This window comes from Camelus ferus, chromosome 20 (assembly GCF_009834535.1).
Source record: "Camelus ferus isolate YT-003-E chromosome 20, BCGSAC_Cfer_1.0, whole genome shotgun sequence".
NCBI lineage: Eukaryota > Metazoa > Chordata > Mammalia > Artiodactyla > Camelidae > Camelus > Camelus ferus.
In genome coordinates this window covers 28339226-28357490 of record NC_045715.1, presented here as the reverse complement: position 1 = coordinate 28357490, position 18265 = coordinate 28339226, and the positions used below count along the sequence as shown (strand labels likewise).

General features: G+C 47.5%; 1 protein-coding gene across 1 annotated transcript; it reads right to left on the bottom strand.

Moving 5' to 3' along the window:
• Positions 1 to 887: 887 nt before the first annotated feature.
• TAF8 (TATA-box binding protein associated factor 8) lies at positions 888 to 17851 on the bottom strand. The gene is given in 9 exon segments (XM_032463069.1): positions 888 to 1031; positions 7578 to 7601; positions 7603 to 7721; positions 9219 to 9366; positions 12064 to 12188; positions 13224 to 13286; positions 13610 to 13708; positions 16815 to 16971; positions 17765 to 17851. Coding segments are annotated over 9 exon segments (924 nt in total). The 5' UTR covers positions 17810 to 17851.
• Positions 17852 to 18265: the final 414 nt, after the last annotated feature.

Below are 18265 nucleotides of genomic sequence, written 5' to 3'. Positions count from 1 at the left end.
ACATGAATGCATCTGCTCACACCTTCTGACTCCGGCCGGCCCCAGATCAGGATTCATGTGTTCCCAACATGCTAAAGGAGGGAAAATCACCTTCGATCAGCTCAACAGGGTATTTGGAGCCCAGGTGAGGAGAGAAGAAAGAAGGAGATTCTAGGAGGATAAATTGGTACCACAAATTGTCAGTCAATAAAAGGGGTCCAGACGTCCTGAAATACAAATTAAGCAAACAGTCTTTCTGGCAGTGAGCAAAGCAGGCAGAGCCTTTTCTTTCCTGCCACCTTCCCTGGTCTTCCAGGTTTCAAGGAATCAAGTCCCATGATAATAAATGAAGTCCCCGGCCGTTTCTATGCCCCATGGCATGGCCCAGTTGGTTAAAAAAGGCCTTGTTGTTACAGTCGTATCTTCGTCAACCCAAACGTCCAACGAAAATAGGTCAATCTCAATAGAGCGTCTGCAGTTAAAATCATGCCCAGTCACACCCTGGCAGCCTCGGCTCAACCACCCTCTTCTTCCCTTGAGTGGCTTTGACTCTCCCAGGAGGGTGATGTCCGCGTCTCTGCACAAGGCAGGCTTCCTTCTCAGCTCACGAGAGGGACCTAGAAAGAAGAGGAATCCATGGAGCCTGCCTGGGGGGCCGCCTGCCCTCCTAGTGGGGGAGCAATGGCTGGGCTGTGCGGGTTGGTCCCTGGGCTGCAGGAGGCTCAGGCTCTATGCACGAGAGGTACACACGGGAGACGAGGAAGGAGAGGAAGAGGGACCATATTTCCTCTCACCAGAGAAACTTTCCCCGAGGTCCAGACCCACTGGTGAGCCTCTCTTTGCCGCCAAGGAGCAGAGGCGCCCACCTCGGCTGGCCAGGGAGTCCTCTCTGCACCCCAGCCTCCAACTCACTTCTTCCTGCGGATCTTGGGTTTCTTCACAGGCCGCAGGTAGGGGTTATCGATGACGTTCTCCTCCCCGTTCCGGCTGCCCGACAAGGAGGGGTTCTGCTGCAGGACAGATGTGTTCTCCTTCTCGGCTCCAGAATCGTCCTTTGAGCAAAAGCCAAAATAAAGCAAAACACCAAGGGCATAAGGAAAGAGATCGTGCCCATGAGAAGGGCTACTATCAGCATCCCTTTCATCGAGAAATGAGAAGCCCACCTTCTATGCAACGTGCCTAACTCTGCCCCAGACGACAGGAGGCCAGGCAGCGCTGGCTTGTGGGAGGAAAGCGGGAGCAGCAGCCTTGACGCAGTGGAACACAGAACACGGACCCCTGAGCCTCCTAAGGAGGCAGGGACAGGAGTGAGAAGGAATAGAGACCTGGGAGGGGTGGGGCTCAGGGGCCATAACTAAGATGCTTCAGGGAGGAAGCCCAGTCTGGGGAGAGATCAAGAGAAAGAGAGAAGGCCCTCAAACCTCACAGGACTGAGAGGTACAGGGCCAGAACAAATCAGGGGTGCAAAGCATCTTCTGGACCAAAGCTCATGTAAATCATAGTCTATTTCCCAATTCTCAAATACTGGGTACTTGCAACACAGTACCAATGATCATATCCCAGAAGAGGCCAGAAACTTCTTGAGCCCAGAGGGCTCAACCAAGGAGAAGCAATGCATGCTGGCCCCACCTGAGAACTTCATCTAAGATCCCCATCTCTGGCCCGTAGATCAGGCCTTTCACTGTGCTTTTTTTGAGGAAAGTGATTTTGGAGAAAAGTTTGTAAGTTTGTATGTATTCAATATGATCCCAGTTAAAAACTGTTTAAATCACAATTGGGTGTGGACACAGGAAGAAGTAAATTTTAAAGACTGCTTCTGGGAATATAGGTGATTGAGTCTCCTCTCTTTCTTTCTTTATTTTATTTTATTTTTTTTACTCTCTATTTTCCAAGTTCTTTAAAACGAGCAGAAGCTGCAGGGGAAGGGGGAAAAAAAACATCACAGGAAGAAGTTGACCTTGAAGCTCAGGCCTAAGTGACTGTAAGTGACCAGAAGCTGGTTGGGCTGTGCCCCCTGGTGGCAGGCCAAGCGTTCTGTCACTGAGATTCCTGTCCTGTAACTAGAGGTAAAAGAGGACCTGATTTTGGGTGTGGGAACAGCTCAGTGGTATTTTGGGTGTGGGAACAGCTCAGTGGTAGAGTGCATGCTTACCATGCATGAGGTTCCTGGGTTCAATCCCCAGTACCTCCTCTAAAAATAAATAAACCTAATTATCACCTGCCCCCCGCCCCAAACGAAAAAAGAGGACATGACCTCAACCAGGAGATTGTGCTGTCCAAAGACAGCAGGACAGAGGATGCTGCAATTGGATGGCAGATTCTCTCTCTCGACTGCTGGCCGAGGAGGCTGGTGCCAGTCTGGGCTCAACGAGCCTGAAGAGAGTGAATGGCTCTGAGGTTCCACTGGCACCGCCTCTCACTGTCCGTCAACCCTGTTCTCCCTGGAGACCCAGTGCCATCCAGAGCCCCTGAGCTTTCCCTCTCCAACACCAGGGTGACCTATAGCCACTGTGGACCTCCTGGCTCTCTTGAAAGTGAGCCCCTGGCTGTGCCAGACCTGGCCTGCCCTGGATACCTGGCTCCCCACTTTTCTTAATGGCTTGTTTGAGTAACTCACTCCCACCTCCCTCCTATCATTTCTCTACAGTAATTGGTCTAGCTTCAAAGTTACTGGAAGTTCACTTCAACTGTGCCTTAAGTGTTTCCTGAGATAATACAGGTGGAGGTGACATGGTCAGGGGCGCTGAAGAGCCAGTCCTGGGGCCACTGCTCGACGCTCCCTCCCCCGTTCGTCTCACCACGCCTCACAAGTGGGCCAGGACGGGGCACAATAGACTTCTCTTCTCCCAAGTGGAGCTTCTGGAAATGCCATTTTGTTTGCCCTCTTCCGGGACAGGCAGCCTTGAGATGGGAAGGGATGGGAGGAGTAGATGAAAGAAGTAAAGTACTGAACTGAGATTTGTGAAAAAGAAGGGAGCAGAAAGGTCTGTAAGGAGCAACTGGGGCCTGGAAAGGCCAGACTCAGGCAACGTGTGTGCACTCTTAGTGAACCCCACACTCCCGGGGGTGACCGTGTCAGTCTCACAGCTTTCAACCCCACTTCCACACCGTCTCCTCCTGGTGCCCCTCCAGCCCTCACCTCTCTCCTGACCTCCAGGCTTGCACAGTCACTGGCACTCAACGTGGTCAAGCAGGCATCTCCGATCCAATGTGCCTGAAACTGAACCCCAGACCCCCGCCTTGGCATGAGCAGCTCCTCCCACAGTCCTCCCATCACAATAGACAGAGACCCCCATCCTTCCAGTGGTCCAAGCCCCAGACTCCACAGTCATTCCTACATCTTTTCTTTCTCTGACATCCGACAGCCACATTTGTTAGGAAACTTCTTGGCCTTTCCTTCAAAATCCAGGCAGAATCTGACCACTTCCACTGTCTCTACTGCGACCACTGTGGGAGGACCCACCATTGTCTTTACTGGGACAACAGCTTCCTCACTGCCCTCCCTCCACAGTCCCTTCTCTGCCTGCCCCATTCTCACCATTGCAGTCGATGCTCCCTAGAGAACTCTGGATCTGTCCCTCTGCTCCACACCCTCCCACGACTCCCACTTCACCCAATGAAGACAGTTCATAAAACTGCTTACAAGGCTCTTCCTGATCTGACCTCTCCCCCGACCCACTGCCTTCCACAGCCACACCCACACTCGCCTCTGTGCCGTGGGGCCTTTGCACTGGCTGTTCCCTTTCCAGAACACTCTTCCCCAGATATCCACATGGTTCACTCCCTCACCTCCTTCAAGACTCTGCTCCGATGTCACCTCCTCTGTGATGTCTACTCTGAGTACCCTATTTACAACGGAAACTTCACCCTTTACCCTGGACCTTTCCCTACTGTTTCCCACCCACCCCACAGCACTTTCATCTCTAACAGACCATATAATGACGTACTGACATACTATGTTTATGGTCGCTCCCCCACTGCCAGGATCCCCAAAGGCAGTGGTTGCCTCTGCTCTGTTCACTGATACGTAAGCACCCAGACAGTATCTGGCACCTACCAGGTACTAAATAAATCCTTGTTGAGTAAATGAATGGTACACTGTTCATAAAAGACTAAAAGTTTAGACACTGGGATTGCCTGCAGAAGGCAGCTAGTACAAATATATCAGAAAAAAAATCCTATTATACACTAACTTTAAATGAATAGTCCCTTTATGTTCAAGTAGATGGAGAAACCACAGCCAAGTTAACCAAAGTGCCTAGCAGCAGTCCTTGAGAGATGTGTCATCAATAGAGGAAAGAGCAATTTAAAATACCAGTTACTAAGGGGGGAGGGAATAGCTCAAGTGGTAGAGCACATGCCTAGCACGTATGAGGTCCTGGGTTCAATCCCCGTTCGCTCCTCTAAAAAGAAAGAAAGAAACCTAATTACCTCCCTTCCAACAAACAAATAAAATACCAGTTACTGACTTCACTGTAATAATGTTGGTCCACAGGGGACTAGCTCAATTCAATCGTTAAACCCACACAATGCAGCGATGAAGCAGGGGCAGAAACCCTTTGTGATTTGCTGTTTGTGTCTGAAACAATTAAAACCATCTCTAGAAGGATTCACAAGAGCCTAGCGAGACTAGCGACACTGGTTGCTTTGTAGGAGGGAAAGTGAACCAGGACGGGCAGAAGAATTGTCACCATATACCTTCTCAGACATTCTGAATTTTAAATATAGGATTGTATTTGCCAGGCCAACAAAAGAACAAGCCTGACTGATTGCCCATAAATTGTTGCTGGAATCCTTTTCCTGAAGTCTTTTTATTTGTTTATTTTTCACAGAAGAACATATGGCCATACAGTTGCTGACGGGTGGGGGGCACCACGAGCTGCCACCGGCCAGCACCCGACAGAGATGAGCTCATTGCATCTCGGCTTCTTTTCTGCCCCTGAGGCAGGTGTTTCTAGTTCTATTTGTATTTGTGAGGAAACAGGCTCAGATGTTGGGTGATGCAACCAAAGTCACTTAGCTGGAAAGTAGCCCTGTCTGGATTCGCAGGCAGGCCATTCTGACTCGGAGGCTCAGTTCTGTCTACTCTTTGCTGCCTGGCTTGGCATCCGGGGTCCTGGAGTCCTCGGGTGACTCCTGGCATCCGTGCAGCCTTGGTTCCTCACCTCTGTGACCTCACCTACAGCAGTAACTGGAGTGTGAGATAACACACCTACAAGCCTTGTAGCTACTTTGTACTTACAAAGGGATGGTGATGTTTGCTTAGAAGATTCCTCCTTCTCAGAAGGTGAACCTCATCTTAGTCCATGACCCAATCACCACATCTCAGACCAAATTAACCGAGTCCAAAACAGAAGTGCAGAATAACAAGTTCCTCTGCTTTATGTAAAGCCATGGGCTCCCAGCCCTAATTCTGAAAGGAATAATTCAACATTAAAGAAACATGCGTTCAGGTGTGGGAGACCATCAGCAAATCAGAGGCGGCACTGGCACTCTCTACCTGCATCCTGCAGCTGCCGGCTGCTGCTGCTGCATCGCACCCTGGAGAACATGAGGAACGCCCAGTCCAGCTACAACCACTAAGCCACCCTTTGCTTAAAAGCCAGGGCCCATCTGAAAGGATGGGTGAATACAGTAACCTGACTATGAGGGTCCTGTAAGCCTTAGAGGCATTAGAGCTCCCAGCAGGTCTGTGACTCTACCTGGCACTTTCCTCAAGAGGCAGGAACAAGGGTGGGCCTTATCCTGTTACTCATCGAGAGCAACACATCGCAACCAGAAGAGAACATCCCCAGGTCCCAACGAGCACACCTCATCCTGACCTTTGTCTCTGTGCCCACACACTCCACCTCCTACCCTGGCTCTGAAATGTCCACAGTAAGGCTAACCCCTCCTCTCGGGCACTAGATCCCCTGCCCGCTCACCTACCAAAAACCATCATCCCAAAATGTTTCTTCCTCTCCTGCACCAATTTTCCCTCTACCAGACCATTCCCATCAGCATACAAACATCCTGCTATTTCTTTTACCTTAAAAAAACAGGTAAAAACCAAAAGGCGGCCAGTGTGACTAAGGGAGGGAGTTTTTTATTTAATTTAAACTTAATTAGCCACATGCGGCCACTGGCCACTGTAGTGGACAACACAAGGCCATCCTCACTGACTCCAACTTCTCCTCTCGTGTTCTCTTTGAATTCACTTGCTCTCGTGCTTCCTGAAATCGCTCCCGTCAAGGTGACAGATTATACTCGCGCTGCCAAATCTAACGGACCATGTCTCGGGCCTCACGTGACTGTAACTAACTGCAGCTTCTGACACAGCTGATCACTTCCTCCCTTGGCCTCCGGGACACCTGCACCCTCCTGGCTCTCCCATCTCTCCAGCTATGCCTCCTCGGCTGGTCCCCCCTGCATCTCCTCATCCTCTGAACAGTGCAGAGCCCCAGGTCTCAGTCCCGGCACCTCTTCTCTTTTTGGTTCTCACTCGTTCCCTAGGCGCTCACCGAGTCTCGCGGTTTTAAACACTACCTACACGCGACGACTCCCAGATTGGCACCTCGAGTCCTAACAGCACCCCAAACTCCCTAACTCCTCTAACCATCTCTCTACCTGACATCACCACCTGGATATCTAATAAGCATCTCAAACTCACCCTGTCTAAACCCCAACTCCTGGCTTCCCCCAGACACCTGCTCCACCCAACAGTCTTCCCTATCTTGGTGGAAGGCAACTCCAGGTTTCTTGTTGTTTAGGCAAAAAACCTTGCATTTATCTGGGATTCTTTCTCTCACTATCCACTCTATAGTTGGCTCTGCTCCAAAAATAATCTAGAATTTAACCCAATAACCTATCAGACCAGGTCTTTACTTCAACCACCATCTCTGCTTCTGCCCTTACCCTCTACAGTATACCCTCAACCCACAACCTGCCGGATCCTGTCACCATCAGACCCTCACCTTCCTCTGCTCTGCACGTCCAGTGGCTCCCATCTCACTGAGAAAAAGCCCACATGTTAAATACACCTTTACAATCGGACTCCCCCAGGAGCTCTGTGACCTCACCCTCTGTTCGTCTCCCCCTTGTTCAGGCCACTCTGGCCACCCTGATGATCTTGCTGCTCTTCAACACAATAGCTCCCACCCCTGGGGCCTTTGCACCTGCTATTCCCTCTCTGAGCAATGCTCCACTGCCAGTTATGTGCAAGCCTTGTTCCCTTCAGGTCTTCACTCAAATGTCACCTTCTCAAACACCACACTCCCCAGGCCTAGACCTACTTCCCATCCCCTAATTTCTTATTTTTCTCTCTTATTGGAGCGCAGGACATTGTGTCCAGTCTGTCTCCTGCTAACTCCTCAGCACCTGGCACGTGCCTGACTCTGGCAGGTGTGCATTCAATATTTGTTGAATGAATGGATCCCTAGGATACAGATTTCTCAAGCTAGAGATCATGTCACAATTGGATCATCATGGGCCCATCATGCAAGTCCCTAACATAAGGCCAGAGACCTGAGGTAGGTCATGTGCAATGCCCAGGGTGACAGGCTGAGAGCAGCATGGGCTCCTTGGGGGGCAGGCGGAAGCAGGCAGAAGGCAGGACCCACCGTGCTGATATGAAGAGGGAGGTTTCTCCGTGTCTGTCTGCTCATCCTGCTCCGAGGAATCCGTCTCTTCCATTTGTTGCATCTCCAGCTCAGATGGAAGAAGAGCAGTCAGGTAGGGGATAGTGAAAGGTCTGGCAGCGATCACTGGAGGATTGGAAGAGAGGCATGATTCCGCTGTCACGGAGCCCTTGCAGCTGGCCGAGAGCCTCCGATCAGCGAGCACCACCGCAGGACAATAAAGGCTAACGTGCTCTGAGCACTTAACCACGGGCCAGGCCGCGTCCTACAGGCTTTACACGGTGTCTGTAATCCTCACCTCCACCCTATTAAGTAAGTACAATTATCAAACCCATTTTACAGACAGGGAACCTGAGACACGGAGAGGTTATGTGACAACCTCAAACACACAGAAAGTGGCAGAGTGGGATTTGAACTCCGGCCATATGACCTCAGAGCCCACTTTTACCAAGTACAACTAAAATCAGAGACAGCTGGGGCCAAATCCTAGCAAAGCATCAGCCTCGTGATCTTATCCCCAAGGTCAGTTAACCCCTCAGCCTCGTGATCTTATCCCCAAGGTCAGTTAACCCCTCAGCCTCATTTCTAAAGCAGGGATCTGGATCCCTTCGGCCAATATTGGACTTGAGAACTCCGCATGGAAGTGCACCTGCTGACCTAGAGGGCACTTCAGGTGAGTGAGCAATCCAATTATTCCAAAAAGCACTGAGGAGAAGAAGAAATTATTGATTTGAAAAGAAAAGAAAAGAAAAGAAAAGAAAAGAAAAGAAAAGAAAAGAAAAGAAAGTCTCCATGTATACTTCCATGGTAGAATATCATTATCAGAAGACACTCTAATATTATTTTTAATGTGGCTCAGATGTGGGGCCCTGCAGACAGAAAGAGCTAGGTTTGATGCTATCTGCTTGCTGCGTGACCTCGGAGAGGTTACTTCATTTGTCTTCTCTATAATCCTCGGCTTCCTATAATGGTGGTGGTAATGATTCCTAACTCAGAGGCTCACCTGAGGACTTCATGCAATAACGTGCAGGAAGTGATTCGCACAGGGCCTGGCACTTATGACTTAGCTGCTATGGCTCTAGGCCGAGGTGCACAGTGAGTAGGCAACAGGGGCCTGCCAACTGAAGGAATCACCCAAACCCCTCTGCCTCATTCCCCGGTGGAAACACTGAGGCCTATGGAGATGAAGGAACTTGGTCACACAGCAAAAGGGTAGGGTTGAGATGAGAAATTAAATGAGCTGGGCCCTGTGAGAGGACACCGTGGAGGACAAAGGCCAGAAGAGGTTCTGAAACTGCTCCCTGATGCCAGGGTCCCTTCTACCACCAGGGCTGCCGCCTCTGCTATGTAAGCCTCTCTGACGCCTGGCGCTCAGTCACCCTCGAGGGGAACCTCTACTCCACGCACTTCAAGTGCCCAAATGCAACAGAGGCCATTCCTGTTTGGGAGTCATTGGTGGGACAGGCCCCCTAAGCCCTGGGAAAAGGAGGCAGAAATCTGAAGAACGAGTTCCATCTGCGGTAAGGACAGAGCTTATCTGCTTCTTCCTACCACGCTAAGAGACAGGGCAGATGGGTGTGATCTCAAAGGACAAGATAGGGCCTGCCAAGGGGAGAGACTCACATGGAAATGTGCTGACGTCATCTTTGAAAAGACTCTGGGTCTCGCCTGTCTTGGCCATGAAACGGGTGAGTGCCCGCTCCACGTCTCGTCTCTGGGACGCAGCCTTCTCCCGCAGGACCTGGTAGTCTGACACGGGCTCGCGGTACGTCTGGAGAGAGAACAGCAGAGACACCAGCATGACATCTGCTTTCCTTGGGTCCCTGCCTCGCTGGTGCTATGTCCTCCCACCCTTTAAATAACCCACTACTCACTACCGTCACTGACAGCAGACGTCCCCCAGGGCAGTGGAAGGGCAGAAAGAAAGCAATGTAATGATCATTAATATTTACTTTTAACCTTAAAAATTAAGAAAGGTACAAATATTCATTATAGGGATTGATACCAGGCCTTCACTTAGCTCTGCTGACAGCTGGACTCAGGTGTCAGAGATGCATCCTGAAGGAAGAGTGGGAACCCCCAGGGAAGCCCTGATGGGGACACCTGGGATCCCGCAGCACAACGTGGCGTCCTGCAGTGAGTGACTGCGCGTGGGGACTTGCAGATTGTACCTCTTGTTTTCTTCACCCAACCCTCACAAAACGGATGCATTGTCCCAAAAGATTCCCTCAAAGAAACAGACTGAACACATTAATTTCAGTGCAAGTGAACAAGAAACAGGCCTGACACCCGCCCCTACTCCTAACTTTGAGCTTTTGGGCAATCATGTTATGGCATGAAAAAATGATGGGGACCTAGTAAGAACAAATTAGCCAAAACATTTAAAATTATAAAGGTAAAGGTGAAACTTTAACAATGAAATCAGTCTTGCACTGCTCCAGACTCCTCTAAAGTAACTATTCTTTGTGATGTGGAGGTAGGGTTTTTAAAGGAGGTACCTGGAGACACTTGCACTGCTGTCCAAGTTAACTCAGTGTGTCACCTGTACAGTTACACTTAGACACAGAAATAGGATTTTCTGGCATGTTTAAAATCTTCCCAGAATGAAGAATTTGACGGGATTTTTGAACACACTGATTAAAAACATTAAAATGCAAGATCTTCCAATTATTTTAAGACAACTGTTTGACATTTTAAAAGTTGGAAATTTAATAGAAAAATGTTAACAAAATTCTTTAAATAATTGGTAAATGAGAATAAAAAAATTAGTTTCATGGTTTATTAAGGGCAGCCAAAAATGCCATCTATCTTTGTATATCTTTGTCAACTATGAGAGCTGTTAAAGTATCAAAATAAACAGAACTTAGAATCAAACCAACTTAGAATTCCACCAAGTATTCAACCAAGATTTCAAAAAATCAAAAGCAGAGGCTGTTACATGGCTGCCACTAAAAAGGGGCAAACAAGTTTCCTGCACCTTTGATAAGGATCAGATTATCTTTTAATGTATGTTATTTTAGTACAGTGTTACATTATAACATTCATGTAAATAGACAAATACTAGAATATGTGCTTAAAGTTTTTACTGACATAGATATACTATAAGAGAGTTAGAAATAGTTGTGGATTGAATTGTGGCCCCCCCAAAAATAGACACGTTTAAGTCCTAACCCCCAGTCGCTCAGTATATGATCTTATTTGGAAACACAGTCATTGCAAGATGCAATTGGTTAGGGGGGAGGGTATAGCTCAGTGGTAGAGCTCATGCTTAGCATGCATGAGGTCCTGGGTTCAACCCCCAGTACCTCCTCCCCAAATAAATAAACCTAATTACCCCCTCCACCAAAATAAAGTAATTAAATAATACAATAATAAATAAGTAAGTAAAAAACATTAAGAAAAAAAAAGATGCAATCAGTTAACACGAGGTCACACTGGAGTAGGGGGTACGAATCCCACATGACTGGTCCCCTTATAAGAAATGGCCACGTGAAGACAGAGATATAGAGAGGATGCCAAGTGAAGACACAAGACTGGAGTGACACAGCGACAAGACAAGGACGGCCAAGGACTGTCTACAAAGCACCCACAGCTGGAAGGAGGTGGGGAAGGATTCTCCTAAAGGTTTCAGAGGGGGCCTATGGACAACTTGATTTTGGACTTCCAACCTCTAGAATGATAAAACAATAAACTTCTGTTGTTCTAAGCCACCAAGCTTGTGGCACTTTGTTCCAGCAGCCCCAGGACACTAATATAGAAACCACAGTCCAGGGCAATGGCTGTGCTGCAATGGTGGGTGACCACCTATTCCTCTTGCCCCCATATCCTGCGGTTGGGAGACAGCTTCTGAAGGACTTGCCCCAACACCCTGCATCACGGCCGTGTTTGCACCAGGACATGGTGTGGAGGTGGAGACAAAGGAAGCGAGTGGAAGCACCTCTGGGGACTCCTGTGCAAGTGGAAGCACCTCTGGGGACACTGCTCGATGCAAATAGGAACACGATGGACCATGGAAGACAACTCAACTTGTCCCACACAGACCCAGAGCTCAGTTATGAGGGGCTTCACTTCATATTACCAAGTACGTTTTAAATAACCTTTCCCTGATTTCAAAAATAACTCTTTCCTATCGTGGAAAATTTGGAAAACCCAGAAAAGCACACTCAAAACAATGGTACTTATAATCCCACCAAGAATTACTACCAACATTTTGTGGAACATGTCTTTTCTGTACGTGGCTAGTACTTTTGTGTTTGGGTGGGACAGGCAAAATTGTGCCAGCTTCAGTTTGTTAACTATATATTTGCCAGCAAACTGGAGACCATAATTCTCCTTTTCAATGAGGAGAGACATTCTGAGTTCTGAACTACCTTGTTGCCAACAAACTTCTGGACTCCAGCCTACCAGTCAATAGAACTGACTCTGCTTTTGTACCAGTCACAGCCCCTAGCGGGGCCTTGTCACTCACCGGAGTTTTGATGTAGGTGTGGGGGTCGGGGAACTCGGGGAAATGGCTGGGGATATGCGGTGGGTGGGGTCGGTTCTGTCCTGCAGTGAGGGCCTTGGGGGTCACTGGCTGATTGGTCACTGGAGCTGCAACAGAGTCACAACCAGTTACTTCTCCACCCCAGGCCTTGGGTCTCTACCCAAACCCTCCTTTTCTCAAAGTAAATGCTGGACCTCAATGTTCTATGCAAAAGGCACATTGCACGTCTATTGATAAAAGGTCTTTAATGGCTTGAGGCCCTGAAAAGGCCCTCCCAACCCCAATGATGCCCGGCCCTGCATAAGCTGGGGTGACAGACCCATCCCCAATGATCTGCCTGCCTGTCTCTTAGGGAGGTGAGTGGGTGGCTGTGACAAGTAAATTAAGCCGAAGAGCAGGCTGAAGAACCAGGGCAGTGAGGTGGGCTGCTGACTCTTTTCAAGAACCTGGGTAACAAAGACAAATCCTGAGCCAGGTAAAGTAGGTGTAGGCTAATGACAACACGAGGGAGCCGCAAGTGGCACCTTCCACTGCTACTCTGAGACAAGTTCTTAAAAAGATGCCAGCCTGAAAAGAGTGATGAAAACAAATCTAGTGAATTCTCCCCAGGTCCCACAAGCCCAAATGAGTGACCCCAACTCAGTTCATGGCACTCAGTTTGTCTCAGGCAGAGGTCATCAAACTTTGTGTGTGAAGGGACAGAAACTAAGTATTTTAGGTTTTGCAAGCCATACAGTCTGTCACAACTACTCAACTCTGCCATTCCAGCATGAAGACAACCATAGATAATAAGTGAACATGACTGTGTACTGATAAATGTTTATTGACAGAAATGGGCGGTGGGCCACATCAGGCCCATGATCTCAGGAAGAACAAGAACTCTCACATTTTTGAGCCCTGACTGCTCTTCTGGGCTGAGACACAAGAACCACAGCAGCATCTCAGGGACGGCTTCTGGTGACAGAACCTCACATCCTAATTCAATTAGCCCGAGTAAAGAGTACACTGTAAGTAGCCCTAAATAACAGAAGGGAGTCTGCAACGAGGCAGTGGCTACACACCAATCCCCGCCCTATTCAATGAATTCATCCCACCAGCATTAACTGAGCACTTACTGAGTACCTCAGTTGAGAGTTACTTACGGGCAGTGATGACCATCCTCTGAGATCGTTTTGCATAAGCAGGGAGAGTGTCCACATTGAAACCTAAGAAACAGGGAAACAAAAATCACTGCCCAGACCATGGGATATTGAACAAAGAAGAGGAAGTAATCCTGTGGCAAAGTAGCTTAAAAAACCAACTCAGGAGTTTGGCTGCCACTCAAAAGAAGCTCCAGCAGAATCCCCCAACAGGGAGTTAGGTGGTCTCTCAAAGAGGTTCAGAGGAGTGCTCTTTTGATGACTCTCATAAGCTAAAGGCAAACCAGGAGACTCATGAGGGAATTCAAGAACACTCAGCAGACGTGGCTGACTCTCTCATACCTCCAACTCAGTTGCACCAAAGAAATGGAAACTGGAAGTGTACTCACCCATCTCGACAAGGGTGACCACAATATCTGACAGTGTGGGCTGGGTTCTGGCTGTGTGCTCACAGTAAGACTTGGCACTCCTCCCAATTTCTGAAATGTCTGGGAAGGGATCAAAGGCATAAAGTCTTATTCTCAGTTCCTGAACAGTTAAACGTACAATTATCGCATGAGCCAGCGATTCCACTCCTAGGTATATACTGGAGTGAATGGAAAAGGGGGACTCAAACAGATACCTGTTCATCAGTGTTCATGGTAGCATTATTCACAACGGCTGAAAGGTGGAAACAACCCAGTGACCATCCACAGAGGAATGGGCACACAGAATGGGGTCTATACATACAATGGAATATTATTCGGCCTCCAAAGGGAATGACCTCTTGACACCTGCCATAATACGAATGAACTTTGAAAACATCATGCTAAGTGAAATAAGCCAGACAGACAGTCAAATATTTTAAGATTCCACGTTATGAGGTACCTAGAAAAAAGAATATCACAGAGACAAAAAAATAGGTTAGCAGTTATCAGGGGCTGGGAGGAAGGAGGAATGGGGAGTTACTGTTTATGGATACAGAGTTTCTGCTTAGAATGATGCAAAAAGTACTGGAAATGAATACTGTTGATGGCTGTACAACATTGTGAATATATTTAAGGCCACTGAATTATATACTCAAAAATGGTTAAAATGGTATAATGGAAAAGTATCTGAAAAAGAACAGTTTTATATATCTATCTATCTATCTATATATCTATAGATAGATAGATAGATATATATATATCTGAATCACTTTGCTGTACACCTGAAACTAACACAACACTGTAAATCAACCATACTTCAATTAAAAAAATGGCTAAAATGGTAAATTTTATGTTATGTATATCTTGCCACCAAAAAAAAAAAGGGGAGGTCTTATTCTCTGGCTGTCAAGTTTTTGTTTCTTCTACCCGAAGCTGAACCTCTTTTTAAGTCATGCTGAAGTCCTTCAGGGCAAATGGGAAGTATGAGGCTGGACTCATACTCATGAATGGACTTCTGAGGTTGATGGGCAGTTCCATGAAAACTCTGAAACTCTGCTGAATTTTGCATACCAAAAAAAGCCTTTTTCTGGGGACAAATCCACAGATTTCATCAGAGATAAAAGGAGACCCCAAAGGTAAGGACCCCTGCTCTAGGGGGCCTAATGGTGCAGAAGGAAAGAGCAAGGAGCGCTTGGTGGGAAGGCTGTCTAACTGAAGACCTAACACCAACTTGTCATGCTACCCTGAGCAGGTCACTAACTGTCACTACTGTACTAGCCTCCATCCATGAAAATGGTGGGCAGCATCTGTTTACCAGGGTGGGGGAGAGTCTAATTAAAATCCTGGTGAAATACTTTAGAAATACACCAGGTGGCAGTTTGGGCAGTTTCACCATTTGGGCTTTTTCTTACATATCAGCAGGATCCTAGGATGTCAAAGGATACACACAGAAAATGTAGAAAACATGAACTTTGCTCTGAACGCAAAGATACAGGTCCCTAGAAACAAGGTGATTGTAGTCAACAAGCACAACAGTTCTGCCTGGTGATTATCACTTACACAAATCCTAATACTTTGATATTCAGAACTATCGCCAGCATGGAGGCATCCAAGTCTCAGCAAGCCCTCAATGTAAGCCATCCATCTTTGGTATTCCTTTCACTGAAGCAGCGGATTTTTATACTATTTTCAAACCATTTAGTTCTAATACTCTTGGCTTTTCCAACACAACAACAACTCCATCCCCTTCCGTGGAAACCATTTCTTCTGAGAGAAATAAAGGCCTCTTGTCCAGTGGTATAAGAAAGAACTACTTCAACTATTAGGACCTATACACTCTGAATTACAAGATCTTTGCAAAAACTGAATTCTCATCTGCTGGGAATTATTAGTCCATTCTTTCTGGACAAAAGGTCTCAAAGTGTGGTCTGGAAATCCCTGGACATCCCTGAAATCCTTTCCAGAATACACAGGTCAAAACCATTTTCATAATGAGACATCCTTTGACTTTTTTACTCTCATTCCCTCCAGTACTTTTCCAGAGGTTCTATCACCTGTGACACCATCGTGGCTCTGATGGATAATGGGATGTGTGCTTGTGCATTCTTATGTTTTAAAATGTTCTCAGTTATTTTTCCTAATGTGGCAAAAAAAAAAAAAAAAAAAAACCTCTCTATATAAAGACAATGAATACTGAATTCCTTGGAGTCCTCAACATTTAAGAGTCTAAAGGGGTCCTGAGATCAAAAACTTTGAGATGGCTGCTTTAGGAAAACATTTGGTATTTAAAAGTTCAAAACATCAGCTGCAAGAAGTTACCCCACCCAAATCAAGCCCTTTCTGGGGCAGTCCACATCTAGTGACTGATCAAGATTGGAGTACAAAGGAAGGACCTTTTGAGCCTGATGTGGGCTACTCCGTGGGCGATAATCGCACCAGAACTAACGCCCCACTGAGCTGGCCTATCTTTGTTCGGCCTGCACTACAGTTCAACTTCTCTCTCTGCCTAAACCTTTCTCTTACTTCCATTCATAGGGTTGACTTCCCCTCCAAAACACCTTAAATAACCCTATCCCTCATCCCATCCTACCCACCCCCCCAAAAAAAGGCCCAAGCACGGAGCTACACTGCACATGCAGAAAGGCCTATGTAAGACCATTAAGACCATTCCAGATTCCTAAACTCCAAAATATTTCCTTTTAAGTGTTTTTTCCCAATTCTATAAAATTTATTCACCCTCACTCTTGTATCACATAATATAGCATGATTATATCATGTGTGGCATTTATTTTATGGGAATTAATCCTGACTCTTCAACAAAACTGTAAGTTCTTTGAGCATAGAGAACAAACAGCAATAATAACATCTACAAGTCATCAAGAGCTTAAACATCCCCAGCTTTGACTGTTTTACGTATACACCTCACTTAACATTAACAACTCCACAAGGTGCAAATTATTATCCTGTTTCAAAAATAAGCAAATTGAGGTTCAGGAGGTTTAGTGGTTTACCCAAGCTATTAAGTGGCAGAGTGGTAATGTACACTCAAGTCTATCTGATTCCAAAGCCTGTAAGTCACTTTACCATGTTCTTCTTTTTCTAAAATCCTCCCTAACATTATCACACTGCAGATACAGAATAGATGTTTGGTTGACTGGAAGAAGGCCTATTGTTTCCTGGTACTTACAGCTCTGCAGCATCTCTGTCAATGTTTCCACAGATGCTTTCTCAGCGCTCTCAAACCCTGCCTCTGTCAGCAAGGAGCTCACAACCACTTGCAGGGTTCGCCTCCGGGCCAGATGGTAGTTATCAGCAGGGTTAGTGGACTGCTTACTTCCTGATCTCTGTGAATCAGCAGCCCAGAAAGAGAACATTTTCATCCACATGACAGGGATGCAATCACATAGTTCAATACCGTCAGTGGCAAGCAAAGGTTCTTCTGCTAAATACTTCTCAGTGCTTAATAAGATGTGGTAGTCCCTGATACGCAGATTTATAGCTCTTGGCCAAATGAGCAATAATTGAGTACCCAAGGGGTTCTAAGTTCGGAGACAGACTTTCTGCCTACCTAAAACGTACAATTCCAGTAACGCAAAACGGCTGTTTTCTACTTTCTATTTCAGCAGATGATCAGAATATATAACTGAAGAAACATGCATGATGGGATTGAATTCATATCTATTTCCCAGAAAAAAAGTGATCTCTCTCGTTCCTCTCATTCGCCACACCACTTCACTAACAAGGAAAATTAAAACAACAAACACCGCACGATGCAGAATACAGGGCAAACGATAACAGCACAGACAGTAGGAAAGCGAAGTATTTGGAAACGGGAATCCCTCCCAACTTTGGCGGACCAATAAGAAAGCGAAAACGGCATCATTGGACCAATCAGGAGGTGTTCCGGGTTCCCAACCCCCCCAACAGAGAACAGGCCAATCAGTACGCAGGTCCACCAACTCAGGAGGCCGCCGCCAAGTCTCGAGGAGGGGCGGCATGTACGGCCTGAAAGACCCTCCTCCACTCAGAGCTCATGGTGGGGCGGGATTTCTGGGTATGAGCTTGTTGCCCACGCTAGGGGGAAGTTACAGAATGCCCAGACTTTTTCGGCTTCCGCCCCGCGCCTCCCACCCTTACCGTTCCGGAGCCACCGGCCCCGGCAGTAGTCGCTGTGTCGGCCATCTTGCTCTGGCGTAATGCGCGCGGGCGCAGGGCAGGATGGGACTTGTAGTCACGGGGCGGGGCGGCGAGGGGGCGGGGCAGCACGCCCCCCTCTGGGCTTTCGGAGGCCCAGCCGGGGTGGGGGATGCGTCTGGTGACCCCCGCTCATGTGACCTTTTGTGAGCGATGGGTTCAGTGAGCCCCGGAAGTGGTCAGGAAAGTGAGCCCTCGGTTTCACACCTATTTTAGAGTGAAATCGTTTTTCATAAAAAGCGCATCCCTGGAACGCTCCAAACTTGCCTGATTGTTAGCAACACCTGGCTGCGTACCCCCCGGTCCCCGTGGTTTACTCTCTGGAAGAAGGGTCTGGGAGTCTGTATTCTTAAACCAGGTGTTTCTCCTGAGCGGGAAATTTGGGGAAACCTTGCTTTGTGCTGGCGGCCCCGCAGCCCGCCAATGGCCCACTTGGAACTAGAG